This window comes from Hydra vulgaris, chromosome 03 (assembly GCF_038396675.1).
Source record: "Hydra vulgaris chromosome 03, alternate assembly HydraT2T_AEP".
NCBI classification, from domain to species: domain Eukaryota; kingdom Metazoa; phylum Cnidaria; class Hydrozoa; order Anthoathecata; family Hydridae; genus Hydra; species Hydra vulgaris.
The window spans coordinates 5,926,614-5,951,188 of NC_088922.1; the positions used below are offsets into that span (position 1 = coordinate 5,926,614).

The 24,575-nt window shown below is 28.0% G+C and overlaps 3 protein-coding genes across 3 annotated transcripts; 1 reads left to right on the plus strand and 2 right to left on the minus strand.

Moving 5' to 3' along the window:
- Positions 1-12,538: 12,538 nt before the first annotated feature.
- Positions 12,539-13,687, minus strand: LOC136078413 (uncharacterized). The gene is made up of 3 exons (XM_065794185.1): positions 13,665-13,687; positions 13,135-13,442; positions 12,539-13,035 (listed from the first exon to the last, which is right to left on the minus strand). Exons 1-3 carry the CDS (start codon positions 13,685-13,687, stop codon positions 12,539-12,541), a joined length of 828 nt encoding a protein of 275 aa, XP_065650257.1.
- Positions 13,688-17,689: 4,002 nt separating this feature from the next.
- Positions 17,690-18,981, minus strand: LOC136078414 (uncharacterized). The gene is made up of 2 exons (XM_065794186.1): positions 18,533-18,981; positions 17,690-18,458 (listed from the first exon to the last, which is right to left on the minus strand). The coding sequence occupies exons 1-2, from the start codon at positions 18,979-18,981 to the stop codon at positions 17,690-17,692; spliced, it is 1,218 nt and encodes a 405-aa protein (XP_065650258.1).
- Positions 18,982-23,983: 5,002 nt separating this feature from the next.
- LOC136078415 (uncharacterized) lies at positions 23,984-24,379 on the plus strand. Its single transcript, XM_065794187.1, has one exon. The coding sequence runs from the start codon at positions 23,984-23,986 to the stop codon at positions 24,377-24,379; it is 396 nt and encodes a 131-aa protein (XP_065650259.1).
- Positions 24,380-24,575: the final 196 nt, after the last annotated feature.

A 24,575-nucleotide genomic window follows, 5' to 3' on the forward strand; every position in this document is an offset into this window, starting at 1 on the left:
ATCCTTAACAAACTTTAAAGTAATATGTTTGCCTCCACACAGCAGCCATCGTTCGCAACCGCAGGGCAAACACTATAATAGGGTAATAAAACAAAAATAGTCAGAGACTTTGTCCAAACAACTTTATGATGGATTCAATTTTCATTACTTCGCGATTGATTCAATCTTGTTTTTAAAAGTGTATAGAAAGAAATGATTGTGAAAAGAGGACTTGTTGTAGATGCATTTGCTTATTGTGGGCTGTACCCTCTCCGTGACACTGTAAAAGAACACAAATATGAAAAGGGGAAGCATTCAGAGATAACATCAATTTTCAGCAAGGAGATACAAATTTTCCGTTGCTAAGAACAATCGTTTCTTCTACGAAGAAGATTTTAAACCCAACTTACACAAAACCTCATTTTGTGCACATAACATGCGTAGAAAACATTGAAATGTTGAAGAAAAAAGAGAAAAGAAACAAAATAAAGAATAGAAAATCTCTGGATGTGTTTTCCCATGCAAGAAGAAAAAGTTCTCTATTAAAAAAAAAAAGCTAGTGGCTCAAAGACAAGAAATTTTTTGCACAATTAAATAAAAGCAAGTGGCTCAAAGAAGAGGAAACCCCATAGTTTGAAATCATTATTAAATTGAATGCAACCGAGTACATCAAAAGCTTATAAAAGAAACAGCAAAAAAAACAACTCAATTTTATATGTGCAGTGTGGCGTGTGTGGATTCATCTGAGGACTGACTCCTATGCATTTCTTGTCATGGATGGGCATGTAAAGTCTGCTTTTGCTCTGACATGTGCACAGAATGTGCCTAATTTGATAAAATATAATAAAGCTTCAACTCTGTTTACATTGGCAAAATCGCCCCATGTAAATGTATAGTACATATTGTTGTTTATGAATATAAATGTAATTTTTTTTTTTGAATTTTTAAATGTGGTTGAACTAAATGTAGTTTATTCAGTTAATTCAGCTAAATATATATTATTCATTTAATGATATAAGATAAAAGCGTATCAAGTTGAACAGACAACATTAAAGCAGCAAAAGTGGCGAAATCGCACCGGTCTACCCTATATAACGTAAACTATATAATTTTAATTTGTAATTTTTTTTTCGAGGGATAATCGGCACTTTTAGAGATTTTGATATCAAGTTATTTCTTTTGTAATGGTCTCTCATTACACTTTCTAGTTTATGGTTACCCAACATGTTAGAAAATATTATTCTATGTTATTAAACTCTGCATGTATACTTTCACCACCTTGTTCACCATATAAGCCAAGCCCAACTCCTCATTCGTTCAATAAAACTCCCATATGATCCTTTATTGCATACATTTTTAGAGTTATCGATTCATTTGGCCAATTAGTTTGAAAAAACATTAATAGTTTATAAACCGTTGTTTCTAAAATAAAACAAACTTAATTATAAAATGTATTTGTAAAAAACTCCATTTCGATCAACAAGGGGATGCCAACATTTAAGATGAAGTCAAAGGCTAGATAATAAAGGTCTATAAAGGGGTCTTATATATATAGTCTACAACCTTACCAAAACTCTTTACTTTTCTATGGTTAAATATTTGACACGAATTCCATTCATTTTTACTTGTTCTAATTGTCTTCATTTGAATTGAATGTTCTAAATAGTTTAACTGTAGGTGTAACTGTTTAAAACTGTAGGTAACCAGAAGTTTGGAAAGAAACTAAAGGTGTAACTGTTTAAAACTGTATGAGGAACTGAGTTGCATAACTTCATTATGTTTTCAAACTAAAAAGTAAAAAACAATTCTCCAAAAAACAAATTTAAGTATATACATTACATAAAATCAGATTGGAAAGGATAACAAAAAGTTGTCAAAGTTCTATTAACCTGCATAGTATACAGAAAAACAGATCACTGCTATTGCCTGAAAGAATAAATAAATTTAAATAACAATGTTACCAATAAAATTTTATTATTACAATTTCTATTAAAGGAACGACTATGATAAGCAACAAGATGCTTGACGTTGCACTCCGCATAATTGCAAAACAAATTCGACTCCCTTTACTATTGGGTCAGTTCCTTCATTCAACTCAACTTTAAAACATTCTGCAATTCGTCCCTCCTTATAAAATAAGTACATTAATAGAAATACAAACAATCCAGATAATGTCCTGAAAATATATCATTATTTTTAGTACTTTTGGGTATAAATACACCTTTTCTGTTCTTTTTGATCTAACCAGTTGCTCCTGCCTTTTTATAGTCTAACCAGTTGCTCCTGAGCTATGGTCTAACCAGTTACTTCTGAAATGCCATAGACAGCACAGAAAAATTCAAAATCGGTAAATATAACTACATGTAAATTCTTTTCTCTAAAACACCAATGCTTAAAATCAAATCATAACTAAAATAGATATCTCTACAAACATTTATTATTCCTATTATCCTAAACTAAATTTTAGAAACATTTTTTTGATTAACCTCCATTTCATTGATTGAGTCTCTTTTATTTTAACTGTGTGTCTTAAGTGCCCAATTTTAAGGCTTGCCCAATAGTCTTTGGCCTCAAATATATTAAAAACTGTTGTTTTATTCCTTGAATTAGGATTTACAACATTAGCTACTTGATTAAACTACCTTCATGGTCACCTCCTAACCTCATATGTATTTCACCAGGAGTTATCTTGTCATCACCAGGAGTTATCTTGTCATACATGAGTTAGGCCTTTAATAATACTATTTTTAACACAATTTTTATTTATAACCAAATGAATTTATACAAACTTAAACATTTACATTTTAGCTTCATAACACATCAAATTAGACTTCTAATCAACATTGATGCAGTAATCAATGATGTGAACATTCAGTCATTTTTAAGCATCAATTTAATTGGAATCTGAAGTTGAGCACATAATTTAATGTCTTGAATACTAGTTATCTATTTTGGTATATCTGAGAATCTGGTATTAATATATAGTAATATAAAAATTTGGTTTTTATTATAAATACAAATTATTTTTAACTAAAATTTAATATGAATACAAATCTGGATTTTAATAATAAAGAAGTTTTTATCGTTATGTTTATATTTTAGTTTTATTTTGAACGTACCTTTCTAATTCATCCAACACTTTGATTTAATGTGGTGGTAATTCATTCAGCACCTTTATTAAATGTGGTGGTAATTCATCCAGCACCTTGATTAAATGTGGTGGTGATTCATCCAGCAACTTGATTAAATGTGGTGGTAAATTATTTATATACGCAGAGGGTGTTTATTTTGTAATGTTTTGTACTCTTATTTGTAGGAAAGAAAATTGTTTTAATATTTGTTTAACGTTTATTTCTATCTCTATATACTAAATTGTTACAGCTAATTATTATACTAATTGTGTGTAGTCTTCTCGCGTCGCTATTTCAATCTCTATTGAGTTTAGCACATCGGCATTTAAGTGAGAATTCCTCGAGAGGAATTAGTCTCATAAGGAATACTTTAGCAATCATTTTTCGTGTAATTCTCCAAAGGGAATTACTAATTCCGCAATAGCTACTTGTTGTTCTGAACAAAGAGTGCTTCTTTTGTTTATTAATTCCACCAGAAATTCTTTATCTTCAACAATCAAATCGTCGCCTGACCAATATTTTGAAACTTTTTGTTGATTTGAAAGTGATGGAAGTTTAACATTTTTTGACATGAAAAATCTAAAATAGGAAATAATATTTTAAGCTTTTCGGTTTGTATATGTAGACAAAAAAATGCAAAAATAAAATTAAATTTTTTTTTTTTTATTTGCGGAAGTATACTATACAGAAGTATAGAAGAACTAAAACTACTTTTTAGTATAAATAATAAAAAATGTAAAATTTTAAAGAATGGACAACTGCACTGAATTGTTTATAATTTGAAATAACTGAATTAGTGTTTTATAATTTGAAATAACTGAATTAGTGTATGCTAAAAGCAGTGTTATAAAAAGTATATTAATAACTTAATTATTTTTTTTTATCTTTTCCCAAGGTAAACCACAGTCTGCCTTCCGTGACGTAACGTCTCCTGACCCTATCTCAACTTGAGAAATATTTGCTCTTTTTGGTATATCAATTTAACCATTAGCGCTACCTGTTGCATTTTTGGTTGTTTTTTTTTGTTGGTCATGCATTTTTTATTAGTGATTGATATAATTGTTTTAGACGTCTTTGAATGGTTTTTGACTAATACCAATTGATATTTTGTAGTTTTTTGGAGTTGCTAAAAACTTATAGCCTGTAATAGACAAAAAAATGCAAATATTTGATTTATTATTTTTAAAATTCTTCTATTTGTGTAGAAAAATTAAGTATTTTTTACCCGTGGACCATCAGAAGGAAGTTCAAACGAATGCAAATTGTTTTTTGCCATTTTTAGTTTTGCAAAGTGAGCAAATGTCTAATTCTTCAGAAATGTCGCAAGTTTTATTAATTTTGTAAATGTCTACAACTGTCAATGAGGAGTGAAATGACGCTGAACAATTGAATGATACGTTTCGACTTTTTCATACTCGTTTATGTTCCTCCTTATTTCTTATACTTTTTGCGTCATATTTTTTCATTGGATGTATTTTTAGAACACTTTAGAACAATACTCTCGAGGGTTTTTGCATTGCTGTTGCTTTTAAAATACTATTTAAAGTTATGTTTGAGCAACATATTGGTCATTTTGCTTTTGCTTCTAATTTTTCAACTAAATTTGGAAAAATAACAGTTTCTTAATAACTGTTGGCAGTTATTAAGAAAGACAGCTCACTTTAATTTATTTTTGAAGACTAGAAAAGTAATCGAAAAACCAAAAACAATCCTATTCCAGAGATATAGTGCGCGATATAAAATACAAAATTGAATAAACCTTGTTTTACAAAGTTCATTTACGAAACTATTATTTCTTAAGGTGTACTTGTTTGTGGGTTTCAAAATAAATAAATCTTTAAAAAAGGGCATAAATCACATATAAATGAAATATAAAACATTAAATTTAATTCGTATTCATTGAGTATTCTCCTTTCCATAAAATATATTTCAGTAGGCAGCACCGGTTCAAGGATTTTTATTGGTATACCCTTACGAAAATATTCCATGGGTATTCTATGGAAAACCTAAGGGGTTGCGATGGTAGTAGCGACTAATATTGACTAGTATTGATGCATCATTTGATAGTATTGATTAGTATCGATTAGTATTGGCGATTTCCCTTATAAGAATCTAAAAACCATCTCAAGCTGAGTTTTTATTACTGAGAGTGGTTTTTATTAGTATGACTAAACTTAAGATTGTTCTTTTGATTAAAATAATAATAGAAAAAAACATTATCAGTTATTTTTAATTAATAGTTGATCTTGAAAAAGGTTTCATTATGAAAAATTGAATTCAAAAGATTCTAATAATTTATAACTAACAACGAATAATATACTTATAGTTATAATAGTTATGATATATCATTAAAAAAACTGACAATTGCATTATAATTGCATAGTTAACTGTCATAAACTTGCATAAAATGTTTTGAGTGAAATATATATTTTAATAATTATTTATTTCGTTTTCCTTACGATTTAAAGTCAAAAATGGAGAATAATTTAATGAACAAGTGAAAAAGAAGGAAGAAAATGTAAAATGTGCAAAAATTTTTACAAAGGCAAATTAAGTAACCTCAAAGATTTCTTCGAAAACACAAAGAAAAAGCCGACGAAATTGAATTAGTTGAAGCTACCCCAGCTACAAGGCATCGAAATGACGATGAAATTCAATTAATTAAACGAATCAAGCTAGAAGTTGATGTAAATCAATTAATTAGAGAAATGATTCGATTAATGATGCGCCGTAACTTGTCTTTAGCATCAGCTGATGAAGTCAGACAAATGTCTTTAGTAAAAAATGCACTCAAAAAATTCAATATTTTTATAAATCGTCACAGCATGAAACGCTACATTCAACATGCATGTGAAAATATTATTTCGAAAATATTATTATGTCGTTGATGTTTGATAGTGCATTTCGATATGGAAGAAACCCGTTTGGAGTTAGTTGCAGATATATCAAGGACGGGGAAATAGTTGACAGAACCTTAGGCATAATTACTCAAGAAGGTCGACAGTTTGGTAAAATTCTGGCTGCTCGATTGGAAAATGTGATTGGAAAAATTAGAAAATGTGCTAATGATATCTACACAACTTGTAGAGATCAGGGAAAGAATATGATGAAGGCTTCAAATATTCTCCAAAATGCACAAGATCAAATAAAAGTAATCCTTGAAATTTATGGTGACGAATTTATAGATTTCGAAGACGAAGAAATTGATATTCGCGCTTTAGAGAATGAAGAAGGGAATTATAGTGAAGCCCACACTGTTTGCGTTGAAAAATCGCTTGGATTGTTCTGTTCAGCCATGTTTTGTGGCGCACATGTGTGTCAGCTAGCTACCAAGGACGTAACAACAATGTTTGAAGATGCATTGAATAATATAAGAAAGGTTGCTATTGAATCCAAAAAAGTAGCATATATTCAAACATATAAAAATCTAAAAAAGCCTCGTATAGACATTGCACCTCGTTGGGGTTCCACTTTTTTGATGATAAAAGATTTTCATACCAACGCAGAATCATATGAAATGATAAAACACGACAAGCTAAAGTTAAATGATGCATCATGAAGCCTAATAGATGAATATTTCAACGCATTTTTACCAATTAAGATTTTCAATTAAATTATCAATGAGTGAATTTTAAGTTCGATGGATTCAAATGAAAATAAAAATCGAGGACGTTCCAGCAGGTGATTTGGGAATAAAATTGTTACTGACCAACGCAATTAATACACGAGAACAAGTTTTTTTGAATGTGAAGCATTTATTGCTGCTTGATTTTGCTTTATATCGGGTCATCAACTGTTTAATACAGAAATGTTGAATAGAGGAATCACACAATTGATCAAAATCCATCGAAAACTTTGCACTCGACAAGAACAGTCAAATTCTTCATCAACAGAAGAATCCATACAATTAAATGCGTCATATTCATTAAATACTTCTGAAGAGATAATTCCGATGAACTCAGAAGATGTTGAAGCTGAAAAAGTACGCCGTTTGATTAAATATAACGGAGGAGGAACAAGGCAAGGTATTGTTAATGCGTCTTGAGAATCATATGAAGATATTCGTCAACTATTTTAAAAAGGGCTTTTAATGAAGCGCGAGTGACATTAGACGTTGAATTCAACATTCTTGCTTACTGGAAGAAAAATCGAAAAACAAAATGGGATCGGCTCTATGAAATTTCGCAAGTAGTTTACGGTGCAGCGTTCTCCAGCGTAAAAGTTGAACGTGATTTCTCTGAATTCGCTTTGGTTTATGGCCATCTACGTACTCGCATTTCAAATGATTTCTTAAACTCTATCATGGTGGTAAAAAACAATCTGGCATTAATTGATAAAATAAAACTCGTTTAAAAAACTTGTTTACTTATTTAAAAAACAATTCTCATTTTCTTTTAGTCAAACAACTGTTTTTCTAAAAGGTCTCTTAATTTGCAATAGAATCTTTTGAGATTCAATTTTGTCTCCATAAAATCTTTTGAGATTTCATTTTTCATTATGAAAACTTTTAGAAACTATCAATTATTTTATTGTTAAATAAATCATAACTATTATAACTAAAAGTATATTATTCGTAATTAGTTATAAATTATTACCGGTTAGTCTTCTTAATATGAGTTTAATGAGCTAAATATAATTTTTGCGAAATATTTCAAATTCTTCAGTTTAAACGAATTTAACTTGGCACGAAATTTTTAAAATTATGTGATCAGTTTTTTTATAGAATCTTTTGAATTCAATTTTTCAAAATAAAATCTTTTTCAGGATCAACTATTAATTAAAAATAACTGAAACAGTTTTTTTTATTATTATTTAATCAAAAGAATAATTTTATGTTTATTCATGCTAATAAAAACCATTTTCAGTAATAAAAACTCAGCTTGAGATGGTTTTTACATTCTTATAATGGAAATTGCCAATATTAATCAACACAAATCAATAGGGATGGCACTTTTACTTACTTTTTTTTTACTTACTCGAGGAAGTTAATTTTTATCAAAAAGTAAATTACATAAGTAATTTGAAACGTTTTATGTAAACTTACATTTCCGTATAAGTAACTTATTTTTTTAAAACGACTTTTACTTTTTAAAGTAAGATTTTTTACTTTCAAAAAAAAGTTATGTAAAAGAAGATTACATCAAAAAGCAATTTACTTTTACATGTAAAAGTAAGTCACGTGAGCTATTTTACTTTTACATTTAAAAGTTAATTACTTTTGAAAATTACATTACATAATATAAAAGTTCCTCAAACTGTAATTTACCTTTACCTATAAAAGTAACTAATTAAAAAAAAATTATGTTATAAAGTAACTTGAATATGAAAGTAAATTACATAAAAGTAATATGCTACCAAATGTAAATTAAATTTACAAATAAAATAATATTTTTTAAGTAGTAATTTTTTTTTAAAAGTAATAACAAATCTTTATTAAAAATAAATTACATCAGAGCCGGAACCAGCTTTTTTTGGTCTTTGAGATAGCTAACTTCCAGACATGGAGCAAACTCCAAACACTTATATGTTTATACTTATGTCAAATAAGGATGCTTGCAAAAAATTGCGATGATTTGAGGCTGGGAACAAAAAAGCCCCAAATTTTGTGCCCCCCTGCCCTAAACGTGAGAGCAACAAGTTGATGAAATATTTTTTGTACTGTTTTTAACTAGACTAATAATCATCGATAAATTTTAAATTTCATATTAAAATATTTTAGTTTTCGAAAATAATGACCATATAAAGTTTAAACCCCCCTCAATTTGAGGGGGTTATAAATTTTATATGTTCATTATTTTTGAACGCTGAAAGATAATACTATGAAACTTAAAATTTATTGATGAATATAAGTCTAGTTGAGAACAGTACAAAAAATATAAATTAAACAAAATACATGATTTAACTTTAAATGGATTTACATACAAGTATTGCGTGGTATTATACCACATTAAAAGCGATGTAAAAAAGTTTCATAATTTGAAAATGCGGCGTATTCTTTTATTACCAAATCTATTAAAGTTACTTAATCAACAGCATCTTTAACTAATAGTATTATTAATAGCTACGTACAAATGAGGTCTTTAAATGTGTTGTTAAATTTATTTTTTACTCTTTTCCCCGCCTTTCGTATATTTTACAAAAAAAAATTAATAATTTGTAACGGCAAATTTAGAAAAATAAAATATTATAAAAATTAAAAATCCACCACTGTATTAAAGAATGTCTTTATATAATTAAAAAAAAAAAAACCAATGACGAATATATATTTGAAAAAAAAATTAATTTGATAATTATCAAATCCCATTTAAATCCCCTAAATAATTGGAGAGGTTGCTCAAAATTTATATGTTCATTGTTTTTGAACATTAGGAGATTATTGCATGACATTAGAGACTTGTTAATGAACTTAAATTTAGTTTAAAATGTTAAAAAAATGTATTTATAAATGTTATAAACTCATCACTCTCACACCGATGGCATAAAAAGGAAGTCAACATTTTTTAGGCTTTATTTTTAGCAGACTCCGATTATCGCAAAAAAATCACTTTTGAAAAGCTTTACATAAACATAAATATCTAAATGTTTAGAGTTTGCTTCATGTCGTTACATAAAGTTAAGTTCTCAAACAAAAACAAAAAGCTTGCTACGGGCCTGATTTTAAATATGTGATTGGAATCTGGTTGTTTAAATATTGTGATTTGCACTTTTGCTATTTTTTTTACTTTTGTTATTTTTTTTAATTTTTTGAAAATTTAAAGTAAAAAAAGTAACAAAAATTTACTGAAAAAATAAAAGAATTTCATGTTATTTCATTTGAATGATAAAATAACATTAAGACAATTTTCTTCACAATCGACCATATAATTTTAAACTTGAAAGTGTGTTTTTTTCAACCATCCTACTAAATAGGCTATAGTAAATAAATTAAAATAAGTGGTTGTTGCGGTTATAAAAAGTTATAAATTTTTTTTCAAGTTAAATAATTTTACATTTATACTAGTAGTATAAAAAGGGCGTTCTAGCTCATTTTTTTTTCAACTATATCCGTAACCATAATCTCATATTATATTTAGCTATAAACATATCTATACTCTCATAAGTCATTTCAACTAGTTAAAGGAAGCCAAAATACAAAACTTAGAATAAAATTGTAAAATCTAGAGCCGTTTCCAAAGCAAGAACATTAAACCAGACAGTCTTTCAAAAAAAAACTTTCAAACAACTGATGTAAATAACATCAAGATTAATTTGAAAAAAAAAAAATTAAAGTTAAAAAAGTATAAGTAGAATAAAAAGGGCGTTCTAGCTCATTTTTTTCAACTATATCCATAACTATAATCTCATATTATTTTTAGCCATAAATATATCTATATTCTCATAATTCATTTCAACTAGTCGTAGTATGAAATGCTGTTTATAGCTCATAAAAAAAAATGTGTGAGCTAGAAAGTATGGTATTATTTCAAACATATTCAAAAAAAGTGTCTGAGCCAAAATAAAATAACATATTAATATATTATGGTTACAAACTCTGAGCTATTTTTTGTAATTTTTTATAAATTTTTCAAGTTAAGCTATAATTTCATAACTGAAATCTAAGCTCATTGAGGTCCTACGCGTAAATGAAATCATTGGTAGCTCATTGATTTCACTAGTGAAATCTACGCCTAAAATAAAGCATATTCTATTACATGAAAACTTCCAGATTGTCCAATTTGTGCATCCCCAGAGTTTAATGTAAAATTTCAGTAAAATCAGTAAAATTTCTGTAAAATGAGATAGTAGTTGTAGAACCAATTGCACTGCTTGATTAATACAATAGCCTAGATGATTCATTATTAAATGAGTTAATATTAACACCGTTCCACGAAGAAAGATAAAAATCTTCTAAACCAGATGAGGCGTATATGCATACACTATTCTGATCAAATCCTTGAAATACTGTACAACTCTGTCCATTATATGGTGTCCAAGGTTGTATAACAGAGTTAGTATTTACTGGAGAGTTGTATGCATCATACATGCGTACTCTAGATTCCCACCAATTTCCAGATACTCCAATAACATGCATTCTAATATACTTAAGATAAACACCTTGACCAGCAACGGAGCATCTAATGATATGTATTCTTTACCACAAGTTGTGTTCATAAATCTAAATGTTTCTGAGTATAATTTATTAGGTGACAAGTATTGAGGTATTGATGTAGTTCTTGTAATATGGGGTAATATCCAATATGTTAAATGGTAAATCTAGTGTAAAGTATCCTCCTATTGCATTAGCTGTATACGCATTACAACCTTGTAAAGAGTTTGCATAAAATGATCCACCTTGAGGTGTAGATAAAAAATCACAGGCTAAAGGAATATTATTATCTCCTATGCAAATTGTATGATCTGCGTATATTCTAAGAAATACATTACCTGGAGCATTGTAATTAGGATCTAATCCTTCTAATGCTAACCATAGTTTTCTGAGAATACCAGGACCCTAAGACTGTACAAAAACTGTTGTTGCATCAGCACCTGTATTTGGTGGAATAGTCTGTTCTTTTAATCCAAGGTATGTTAAACTTGAATTTGGTGTTATTCCTAATTCATTAAGATTAAGTGTTTTATTATCAATATAATTTTTTGTAGCAGCATCATGTGAGCTAGTAGGTTCTGCTACATTTATTAATTTATTAGAATTCATATTAATATTACTGGTTGCATTATTTTGTCCATTTCTCCTAACGAACAAGTTAGTAGCTTGAGATATTGTTAAACCATCTACAGCTACAGATGAAGTAGTATTGTGACCGAATATATCAACAGGTATTACCTTTTTATATAAAATATTAAAAAAATGACCATAGATTATTAATAGTATTCTGAAAGTCACATCCTTCATCTAGCTTTTTTAAAACATATAAACACAAGTGTCCATAGAATGAGGTATTTCCAAATTGAACTTTTTCACTATTATAATAAACAGGACTTTTTAAATAATTAACAATTTCAACGGGAGGTGGTAGTCTATAAGAGTCAAAACTTAGTTTTTTATCTCCGTCTTTGTACCAGCAAATCCAGTGAAATCGCTGCGTACTTGAATCTCCTTGATTTAATATTCCACATTCTTTTCTTTTTGTATTTTTAGGTAATTCATCTCTTACAAATGCACCTCTAAAATGTTTTATTTTTAATTTTTTTGCTGCTTTGATCAATTGAAAATTTTTTAGTGGTTCATTTGGTAAAATTATTCCTTCAACATTGATAAGTTTATAATTATAACATTGATAATTGTTACTATTTTCCATTTTTACATATAAATTGTTTTTTTCTCAAAAAAACAATTTGACTCTTTGGGCTCTCTTACCCCCATCCCTTGGGCTCCCCTACCCCCACCCTATGGGCTCTGACCTCTTTGCTTAATTGACCTCTTTGACCTATAAGTTATTTACTTTTAGTTTGTAGTATCCATATGCTAATGTGTGTATGCCATCTTCTAAAATAACTCTTTTATCGTCTTCTGCGTTTAATGCTATTTTATTGACCTCTTCTGTGTAAATTTCATGTGAATATGAAATTATTACATTCATTTTCCTAATATGATCTTTCTTACTTAATAAACAATCTTTGTAATATTCGTGTGTTATATAATTTTTAACAACATTTTTCTTTACTCCTTTACATTTTTTGTTATCTTTTCCGTGTACTTTGTAAGAATACAACTTTGATCTGAGTTCAACAAATTCTTCAATTTGTGTTCCTCCAGTCTCATCTTTAAACATTCCTATTACTTTCTTATTAACACCAACTTTAAAGCCTACATTATTAATTGCTGGGTGCTTTGGGTTAAACTCACACGTATCAAATTTTCTTTCAATATCTTTAGAAATATTGGAATAAAAGTCTTCTGTTTTAATTTTGTATGCTAAAGAATCTGTATCAGTGAATAATAGTTTTGCTCAATCAGCATATTTTTTCTTTATGTAATCATAATGAAATTCTTACATTAGAGTTTTGCTCAAATCTAATATACACATTCCTAAGTAAATTGGTTTAGCATTTTTTAATTTTGTTCTTTTCATATGTATTGCTTTTAAGTTTTCATCAAATATTGATCTACTATCAAAGTTTGGTTTTGATGCTAATTTAATAGCTTCATTTCTGTCTGTTACTAATCTAATATCAACTCTGTTTTCAACATTCTCCATTGTTTTTCCAAATACTGAATTTTTCATGAGTTTAAAAAAGTCTTTTTCAAAATCGTTCGTTGCTTTAGTTCTAAAGTTTGTATTTAGTTCAATGTATTCATTTAGCCATGCTCTTTCTTCAAATTTTATTCCTCTATGAATTTTAAAATAAGTAATCTTTTATCCTAATCTTTCATACAATTTAAGATTTTCATAATGTACTATATATTTTTTCTTATTATTCAAGTTAAGGACTAATTTTTCAATGTTATCAATATTTAATCTTTCAGGTGCAAGTGGATAATCATTAAGTTCATCATGTAGATATTCAGGGTAATCTAAATCTACTTCTAGTATACATGGAATTGATTTTCACTTTTCTATTTCATTTTCATCCATCCATTTAAAACCATGTGTTGGAAGTGATTACTCAATGCTTATCCATATAAATTATTAGCATCTAAATATTGGATGAATGTTGATGGTTTGCTTTGATCATACTCATCACCCATGAACTTATTATTAGAAGTTCCTAATCTATTTGATATCATACTAATTCCACCTCTTATACCTTTCTTTATCATTAGTATCATATCGTAATCACTAAGCAATTCTAATTTTATTTTTGTTTTCTTCAATGCTGCCTCCCAAGCTAATCCTGGTGATGTATAATACCAAGCAGGATCTAATTTACAATAATTCATACAAACATCTCTAAAATTTTCAAAGACGTCAGCGAGTAAAAGCACATCTGAAACATTGTACAAGTCATGATAATCTCTAAATGTTTTGCAATTAAACTCATTCCATACATTTTTTGCATGTGAGTAATCATCATCACTTATACCTTCATCATTTAATTTTGAAAAGAATGATTCTTTTGGCAGTAATTATGTCTCATTAAATCTATTAATAGAATCAACCCAATCATATGGGTATACACCTTTTCTTAGTAACAAATCTAATTTTTTACCTGAAAATAATTTTCCAATATTTTTGCGCAGGTCTTTTGCTAAATTCTTTGATAAAGCATCTAAACTAGAAGGTATAAATCTATAACTATCTAAGAAACGAAGTTCACGTTTAACTTCAACTTTCTAACCCTCTTTAATATACTTATCAACTTTAATTTCTCTTGACAAGCTAATATACTTTTCTTCATTGCTTGGTATACAACTCAATTTTCCTCCTGATAATTTCTTTATAAATATATGAGAATCATAACCAGATAAAATGTGAAATAGTACTGGAAAGAATTTTGGGATTTTATAATTTAAATTACAATTTTGATGAGCAGCACCTCTATATTTTCTAGTAATGACAATGGTCGCGAACTTTATCTTTTCCAAGTTCTTCTCTACAAATGTGACATGATATTGCTGCATTAAAATCATGCTTGTTTTCAGGAGTAAATATCATCTTTTTTGGAAATTTAATTATACCACAAATATTTATGATGTCTTCTTGTCAACTATCAACAAAAATTTGTGCAACATCATCTGTTTCACTACTTGCAGTAAATGCGACAAATTTACCTTGATAAAAACTTTCATCAAAACAATTAATATAATAACAGAATGAACTTGGAATATGTTTCTGATATTGTTTAGTATAAGATTCATTCGGATTTGGTTCACAAGTGTCAATTTGTTTGATAAAACTTTCAAAGTCAGCATATACTACAAACGGAACTGTCATTGGTTTATTGTGATTAGTAAATTGCATTGTTGAATTTGGTGGTGGAAGTTCAATACGTACTGAATCATGTGTTTCGCAATACGATTTATTATTAGATAAAAATTCTTCTGAATTAAATCCTAACAAACAATTTCTACAATAGTGTTTTTTGCAATGTTTGTTAGACGTTTGTGATGAAAGTAATCTGCTTAAATTTTTTATTAAACAGTAATGATTGGTTTCACCATTTGAGATTAATAGTAAATCTATTAAATGTTTGCGATCATCATTCTTTGATACATGCAAAATATGAACTTCTGAGTCTTCATAACCATATACATTGACACTGATATCCTGATTGTTCTTCTCAAATTGTTAAATTTGATTTAATGATACTGGAAATTCTATTTTATCCCAGTTTATTTTTCAGCTTGATTTTTAAGTTCTTTATCTACTCTTTCAGAATTTTTATCTGTTGAATTTAATGCTCTTGTGACGCACCACTTAAAACATTGATCATCTTCATTCTTTATAATAGTTATTGCTTTTTTAGTTGCTAAATTTCTATCAAGTGGAATGTATGATCTAGCTTTAATAGGATTATACTCAATAATATTTATATCCATCTTTTCAACAGAAACAAATCTCTAACCTGATCCTGCTTGTTGATATAATTATAATGATTCTAAAATTTTCTGCTTTGATATTTCATAAAACTCGTCTAAATCTGTTGTTTCTAATACAACTTGATTATTTGTTCTAAATGGAGCAGATGTGATTATAGTTTCTCCTGTTTTAATATCAGTACGCTCCATTTCACAATAAAGAACTATTTAAACCTTTGAATTTCTATTTTCGTTTAGCACTTTAATAGCACTATTTTTAGCAGCATTTATGAAGAATAAAGCATCGTAACTTTGTATCCCTTTAGCTGTAAACTATTTTGCTACATTTTTAACAGATGATATTTTTAATTTAAATTCTATTGGGTTTTTGTAAAACTTATTATACTACTTTAGATTTTAATTCTTCAATCTTTTTATTAGCTGTTTTTTTAATTTTATCAGGAACTAAAGACATAATCCGATTTGCAATAGAACTATTCGATTCTTTTTTAGATAATGATGTATTAGTTGCAATAAAAGGTGACGGAGTTAAAATTGTTGATGATATATCTGGAACAGGCTCATCAAGTAGATACTCCGTATCCAGGCGAAGTATATTTCTCTGTTCGACTGATTGCATCGGTGTGTGCGATAACTCTGTAATGAGATTACTTTTTCGCATATTATAATATTATTTAATTCCTCGCTCTTTAGCAATTTGTTTTAATTCGTTTACCGTTTTATTTTCCATTTTTATATATTTAAGATTTTTTTTATTGAAAAAATTTCTTTATATCATTTTTCAAAACATTTTTTCTTGTCAATATTTCATATGTAAAGTTTCATATGAAATTTAAATACATCCCCATCCTCGTATCCTACAACAATAAGTAATATTTCGATATTTTGCAATCTTCTGCTCTTTTATAATTGTCAATGTTCTATATATAAAAGGTGTAGGAGTTAAAATTTCTGAAGATGTTATATCTGGAATAGGTTCATCTAGTAGATACTCCGTATCCATGCGAAGTATATTTTCCATTTTTTATATGACAAGATTTTATTTTTTTAATTTTTCAGAATTTAACTTTTCGAAGTTTTGCAAGTTAACGCTCATTTTGAACAGTTGTTATTCTGTATCTATAAGAATTTTTATATATGTAAGATAACAATTCAATTGCATTTGGATTTTAAGATAACATAAACCAATCTACTTTATCTAAATTATCTTTTAATATTTCAATCGCATTTGGATTTTTAGATAACTGATGCCAATCGACTTTATCTAAATTATCTTTTAATATTTCAATCGCATTTGGATTTTTATATATGTAAGATAACAATTCAATAGCATTTGGATTTTTAGTTAACATAAACCAATCTAGTTTATCTAAATTATTTTTTAATACTTCAATTGCATTTGGATTTTGAGATAACATAAACCAATATACTTTATCTAAATTATCTTTTAACATTTCAATAGCATTTGGATTTTTAGATAACTGATGCCAATTTACTTTATCTAAATTATCTTTTAATATTTCAATCGCATTTGGATTTTCAAATAAATTATTAGATCCCATTTTTTATATGTCAAGATTTTTTTTTTAATATTTCAATCTTATAACCATTATCAATCTTCCCATCACGCAATTCAAGATATCTATATCCATGCCCAGTTCCACGCATAGCACTATATAAGGATTTATATACTGTTTCCTCTCCTGTTTCTATGTTTGTTAATTTAATAGTGACTGGTTTTTTCTTAATTGTTCTTAATCTTTCATATTTTGGATCTATTTCTTTTTTCTCTTCTTTTACTGGATGTATTCTAGGTCTTCCAACTGGTCTTTTCTCATTTACTTCTTTTACTGGATGTATTCTAGGTCTTCCAACTGGTCTTTTCTCATCATTCACTTCTGTTGCTTTTGGCATGATTGATTTTTATTTATCAACCCATTATCTGCAGCAATCATTAACAATGTGACATAATTTTTAGATGTTTGTGAAATGTTATTTTCTTTTAACAACTTCTGAAAGTTTTCTCTTGTATAATACATTTTTATTATATAAAGAAAAACATTTAATTAATTTTCAAAAAAATTTAATTTACGAAAATTTAATAAACAATATTCATTTTATTTCCGTCTGATTGAAATTCTATCATTCTATCAGATATTACAACAGCATATGCCTTAGTACCTGCTGGAACAGCTGTATTAAATGTTGCTTTAATTTGTGCATCTATTGTTGTTGATTTTAATCTTTCTGATTGATTGCTAACATTAAAAGTAAAGTGTGGGTATAAATCTTTATAGTCAGAAGGATTTATATTGCTTTGTGTGATCAATTCATTCATTCCATAAAATTTTTCATTAAACACAACTGCACCTCTATAAACTCTTGATATTTGCTGATTTGGGAATGACAAATTATAATCAACAGCAGGATATATTTCTTGATTAAGCATAATGTACATATTTTTCAAGTCGCAATGATCAAATATTGAAGCATTAGCATTTTGGTCCCACCTCTTATTTATTTGAAATCCAACAATAATGTATCTTGGGTTATCAGGAGATGACTTTACGCTCAATCTCCAAGAAAATGAAGTAGCAGGCGGAACAGATATACTATCACACTGACGCTGACGAAAACTTACTGGAACTTTCACTTTTGATTCGATTTGCTTATAAAGTTTAAACCTTTCTGCATCTGATAGTAACACATGTGGCATAAAGAATGATATTTTATTAAGATTAACTTTTCCTGAAGCTACACCAGCAAGCTTAAAAATTGCGTCATCATCACTTTGTCTTGCAAGATTTATTGTATGTTTAAGCCCATAAATAACTTTGTCGTAATCATCACAGAATCCAAAAATGTGTCTAAAGGTACGCAAAATGAAAATGTTCTTTTTGAAGTTGGTTTCTGAATTATGTATGATTATCTTGCTGCAAACCCTTGGTTATCAGCAATTACTGCTGTTGTTGTATTATCTTTATACCACAATTGATTTAATCCTTGCGTTAATTGAAAGTCGTTTGGGTATTTAAGCATTCCTAACACTGTAGTTGCTTGACCTGGACTAAAAATAGTTTCTATATTTTGGTTTGATAATTTGTATGATATTTCACTGAATAAATGCATAATACCATTATTTGTAAGCGCAACTGCATCTGCATTAGCATAAGATGTTCCATCAGCTTTAACTTTTTTAAGTTGTCCTTCAAATGAGAGAAAAGCCTCAGATGGAAGTGTGAAAAAATATTGTTGCTCAATGTTGATTGTTATTTGTCCGGCATTTAGATTTGCACCATTAATTGGTTCATATTCATGGAATTCAAATCTTTCAATTCCATTATCTACATTTGGCATTTCTGTAAAATTTAATACTTCGGAAGTTGTCATTTTATTTTTTTATATACAATATAAAAAAAAAAATTTTTAATTGACAATTCTTAAAAACTATATAAAAAATTTAGCAAGTCTACGCAAGTCAACTACGCAAGTCTATGCATAAATGTAATCTAGCTACTCGTAGCTCATTGATTTAACAATTTAAATCTACGCAAGTATACTAAACAAGTCGAAGGCCGCGTCCTTTTTTAACTAGATCTTCTATTCTTATAGCATTTTCATTTGAGATTTTTTTTACTGATCTTATTGCAGACCCCATCAATATTTTATTTATATTTGTTGTTACTTCATCTACATTATTTTTTTTAGGTCTTTCAGTTCCATTATTATATCCATTATTAATCAGATCATTAGATCTAACCAAATATGAAAGTATTTCTTTACTTTTTTCACTAATAGCAGGTTGCGAATCTATTTTTGAAGATGCTTTATCAATTATTTGTTTTCTTTTTTCAACTGCAGCATTTCTAGCAGCTTCTATCGCTGATGTTGAAAGTTCTTTTCCTGCTGATTTAGCAGCAGTGATTGCAGTTTTTCCTAAATCAGTAGCAGCCATCTTCTTCAACATAGCTGATGATACTCTTGATACATTTGACGCTTTTATTCGTTTAAATAAATCTCTTATACTTTCGAATACACCACTTCCTCCAATAGCATGTTTCTTTATATATCTCTTATTATGAACAATTAGCATTTTTATGTACTATATATTTTTTATATATACAATTATGTTATAAATATATTATAATTATATATTAATTGATATATAATTTTGTATTGCTTTATACTCTTCACGATCTATTACACCTTTATCTAATAATGTATTACAAATTGCAACAGTTTTATTTCCTGCTCCAGTGTTACCTGCTTCCAATGCAGCTATACGCAAATCAAGCATTTTAATTAATTCATCAGAGTCGCTTGGAAGAATTACAGTTTTTATTCTTGTTCTTCCTCCAATTCCATTTCCTTTTGATTTACGCTTCTTATTATATCTCTCCAAATGGGTGCTATTATTTCTCTGTATTTTCCACTACGAGACGACTTTGGTTTGTATGGGTTTGCATCAGAAGTAATTGCATCTGTCTGTATTAATATATTTCGATATTTTTTAAGATCATCTTCAGTATATAAATTTTTTTCAGGATTAAACTTTACTATCAACTTCCAAAGACCAGGAGTACTATAATATGTTTCATCATCAATAGTTATATCATTATCATTAATATGTATTGGTTTTTTTCCAATATAAAATATATCATCTTTAGAATGTATTCCAAATGTAGTATCTGTAGATTTTTTACTATTAGCATACATTCTTAAATAATCTGTTGCAATTTTTCCTAGCCTCATACCTTTATTTTCTTCATGGTAAGGCAATAGTTCTTTAGAATCAGTTATCATTATCTCTCTATTTGCTTCAGGATAAGAATTTGAAAAAGTGAGTGCGAATTTATCAGCTTGAACTTGCAATTTAGATATGTTTTTTTTTATTCCATCTTGACTATCAATTAATGGCTTGTACAATTTTTCTAAGCCTAACTGTAAATTAGTTTCACCCATCTTTTAATATAAGTTATTCTGCCGTATTCTTTTTTTAGTATCTAAGTAATATTTAAAAATTTTGTCTCTTTTTTCTGGATCTTTATTTTTTAGAAATGACATTTTGCTTTTTTATAAATAAAGATAAAAAAACACAACATAAATCGTTTTATGTTTTGACGATTACATTTTTACTAAATCTGTTTTTGAGTATATTATTTGCTTCATCTCTTCCTTGTTTAATTAATGGTTCTTTAGTTTGCTCATTAACTAATTATTTTGAATTTGTTCTAATTTGCTCAAACATGACTTTAAATATTTCAAGTTCACTAAGTATTAGCTTAAATTCATTGTCATCTATACTTCCATCTACTAAAGCTTTAGAAATATAGTCACTTATTGTATTTAGTTTTGAATCAGCAAGTACTTTATGCTTTTCATGCTTTTCTGCTTTTAAATTTAATTTTTTATTAACTTGCCCTCCTAATAATGATAGTACACCTGCTCCTATTGCTGCACCTTCACATGCAATAGCAACTGGTGCTGCAATTATTGTTGCTTTGCACAAAACATAAACTATCTCCTTTTTTAATCAATAGATCAGAATCAGAATTATTATAATATCATCAACAGTTTCTGATATTACAGAATTTTGTAAACTTAACATTTTTAATTTAAGTTCTTATTTTAATGAAACTAACACAACACCTTCATTAACCACTACACCAAACTTTAAAAGAATATATTGATGTGATAGAGATTTTATTGTAATGTCTTGTTGCGCAAATATTTCATATTTATTATCATTTATTAATATTGAAGGGTGCTCCAAATCTTTGTGTGCTTTAGAATAAAGAAGTGATTTTGGAGGTTCATCTAGTATGTATATATTTTTTTATAAATTTATGCATTGGTGGATTACTTGACATTTCTTTTTATATGCAATATAAAAAATAATTTTTACAAAAATTATAAAAAAAATTTCGAGAAATCACAGAATCAAATTCAAAAATGGAATATTAGCAAATGGTGAATTTGGTCCTAATAATAAGCCTGATCCTGTTGATGTATATTCATTTCCATTACGTATGTAATAACCATCACCTACAGAACTTCCTTTACTTCATGGTGTCAAATATAAACCATTTCCTACAGCTATCATTTTAACTCATTCCCCATTCTTTTTCCTGTACACAACACCCCTTCCAGCAATTTTATCAACCATAGCTGATCCAGCTGCTGGACCTTAATAAACCCGTTGCAAGTGCTGGAGCAACGCTTGATAATAAAAATTTTCCAGCAGTACCAAGGAAAGGTAAAAGTGCACCAATAAATCCGCCCTCTATTTGAGAATTGTGAGCTAGTTGTGTTTTACTTAAATTAATTATTAAGCCATTACCTTTTTCATATGCTCTTTTAATTCTATTCAATTGATAATCTGTTACAGCTAATACATGCTCATCATTTAAATCTGAATGTGATAATTTAATACTAGCTCCATAACCATCTTCAATTGCTTTTTTAAGTTTTTCTAATTGCCCTTGCGAAACATTTATTTTAATATTAGTATATTTACTCATTTTTATACAGAATATAAAAAAATTATTTTACGATTTATTTAATAATAAATACTACTTCACTTCTCTTATATGAAATGTAATAGTTAATTTTTCTCCTCCTAAATTCAAAAGATTTCCATCTTGATCGAGCAATTTATTTTCGATTCTTGATATATTTCTTTTAGTATTACTGGTAGTATTAGTACTTTTAGTATTACTACTATTAAGTTATACGGCTCTTGAATAATTTTATATCCAGGACCTACACTTGGGAAAAATGAATATATAACGTTATCAGCTCTTTCATCTACATACGATGATCCTGTTATATCACTTGTTACTTGCATACTATTAACATTTAATATATTTACTATATTAGTTGATATATTGTAGGCTGCTGAATTTATTCCACTGTCAAAACCAAAAACAGTTCTAATTGAATTTGAAGTTGTAAAATCAACTTTATAACCAGCTGCAATAGTTAAAGCTAATCTTAATGTATTATTATTTTCTTCAATTGTAATATTTGCAACTCCTGAACTTGCATCACCGTTTCCTGTCATAATCAATTGGATATATTTATTTAGATCATTAATTTCATAACATCCATCTGGAATGTTTATATCCTTCCAAGTTGATACATTATTTGCGCTATATCTAAAATTGTTGTTTGAAGAATTAATATTAGGAAAACTGTAATATGTCTCTAAACTAACTAGAGCCATCTCATATTCTCTGTTTTCTTTAAGTGTAATAATATAGTTATAATTAGTTCTTAATACACTGCTATTTCCGCTCACTGATATATACGGCATTTTTGTTTTTTATATACAAGAAAAAAATTACATTTTCCATAATCTATTTTAGAAGATAGATCTATAGTAACAAATCCATGAGGCTCTGACCAGTTTTCTTAAAAAAATTTTTAAACTCATCTTTTGTCATATCATTTGAAACATGATCACTTGTGGAAATATGCAAATAAAATTTGCATTTTCTCGTATAGTTTGCCTAGGTAACATAATAATTTTGTGCAAGATAGAAACAATCTACATTACTATGTCTTCCTTTTATATAATATTTTTCACACTTATTTTGTTTTGTTAATTGTAAATCATCAAATATCATCAAATTATTCTTATGAATATCAAGATCTTGAAGATCTGGTACATTTTCTGCTGTTTCAAAAAGCTTCCACTCCACACCTGTTTTCTCATTTAAATTTTTTTAAATGTCTTCAATTATAAGCTCAGGGTTTGCATTTAATTTTTCTATTTGGTCTTGAAGCTTAAATAGTTCAGGAATAATTTCTTTTGGTAGTTTTTTTTCAAAAGATTGTTTTAATATTTTGTATTCTGGTTGAAAAAGAGATTTTCCAAAACTTGTAAATTATTATAGTCTAACCAACCAGCTATAAAAAATCCGACAAGAAAAAAGAATTGAACGAGGTATTATAAAACCTATTATATCATCTAAAGCAAAGTTTGAATTAGGTGTTGAAACTAAAACTACTTAAAAAAACTACAAACAATCAGTAAAAAAGAGAGAATAAAGAAGTAACTCTTATGGGTCCGAAATGAATTGACAAACTTGCAAACGAACTTCATAGACCAGTTGTAAATCATTTCAGAAAAAGAAAAGTTATTGTAAATGGAATCGATGAAATATGGGCTGCTGATTTGTTGATATGAAATCTTTTTCCAAATTCAATGTCGGTATAAAATACTTATTAATGGAGATGTTTTTTCGAAGTATGGATGGATTGTTCCATTGAAGAGTAAAACTGGAGTTGATGTTGCTAATGCTTTAAATAAAATCTTTAAAAATTCTTCAAATTTCTATGAATCCGAAGGATCTAAAGAAAGAAAGTGTCAAAAAATATGGGTAGATAAATGCTTAGAATTTTTAATAAACATGTTAAAGCGCTTGATGTTGAGTTATATTCGACTAAAAATGAAGAAAAAAGTTGTGTAGTTGAACGTTGGAATAGAACAATGAAAGATAAAATGTTTAAGTACTTTTCAGCTAATTCTACTAGAAAATATATTGACGTTTTAGATGAAATGGTAAATAAATGCAACACAGAGCATTCTTCAATTAAAATGACACCAGTTGAAGCTAGCGATAAAAAGAATGAAAATATTGTTTGGCTAAATCTAAATGGAAATGTACGATCAGAGTCTGTAAGACCAAAGTTTTCAATTGGTGATAGAGTTAGGATAACTAAAAAGAAAGGAATGTTTGAAAAGGATACACACCGAGATGGACAGAAGAGATTTTTACTGTGACACAGATTCAGTTCACAGATCCACAAACGTATAAAATAACTGATGATAATAGTGAAGAAATACAAGGCAATTTTTATGAACAAGAAATGCAAAAAACTGATCAAAACATATTTTGGCTTGAAAACGTTATTCGTAAACTTAAAAACAAATCATTTGTAAAGTGGTATGGGAATCTTGATTCTTTCAACTCATGGGT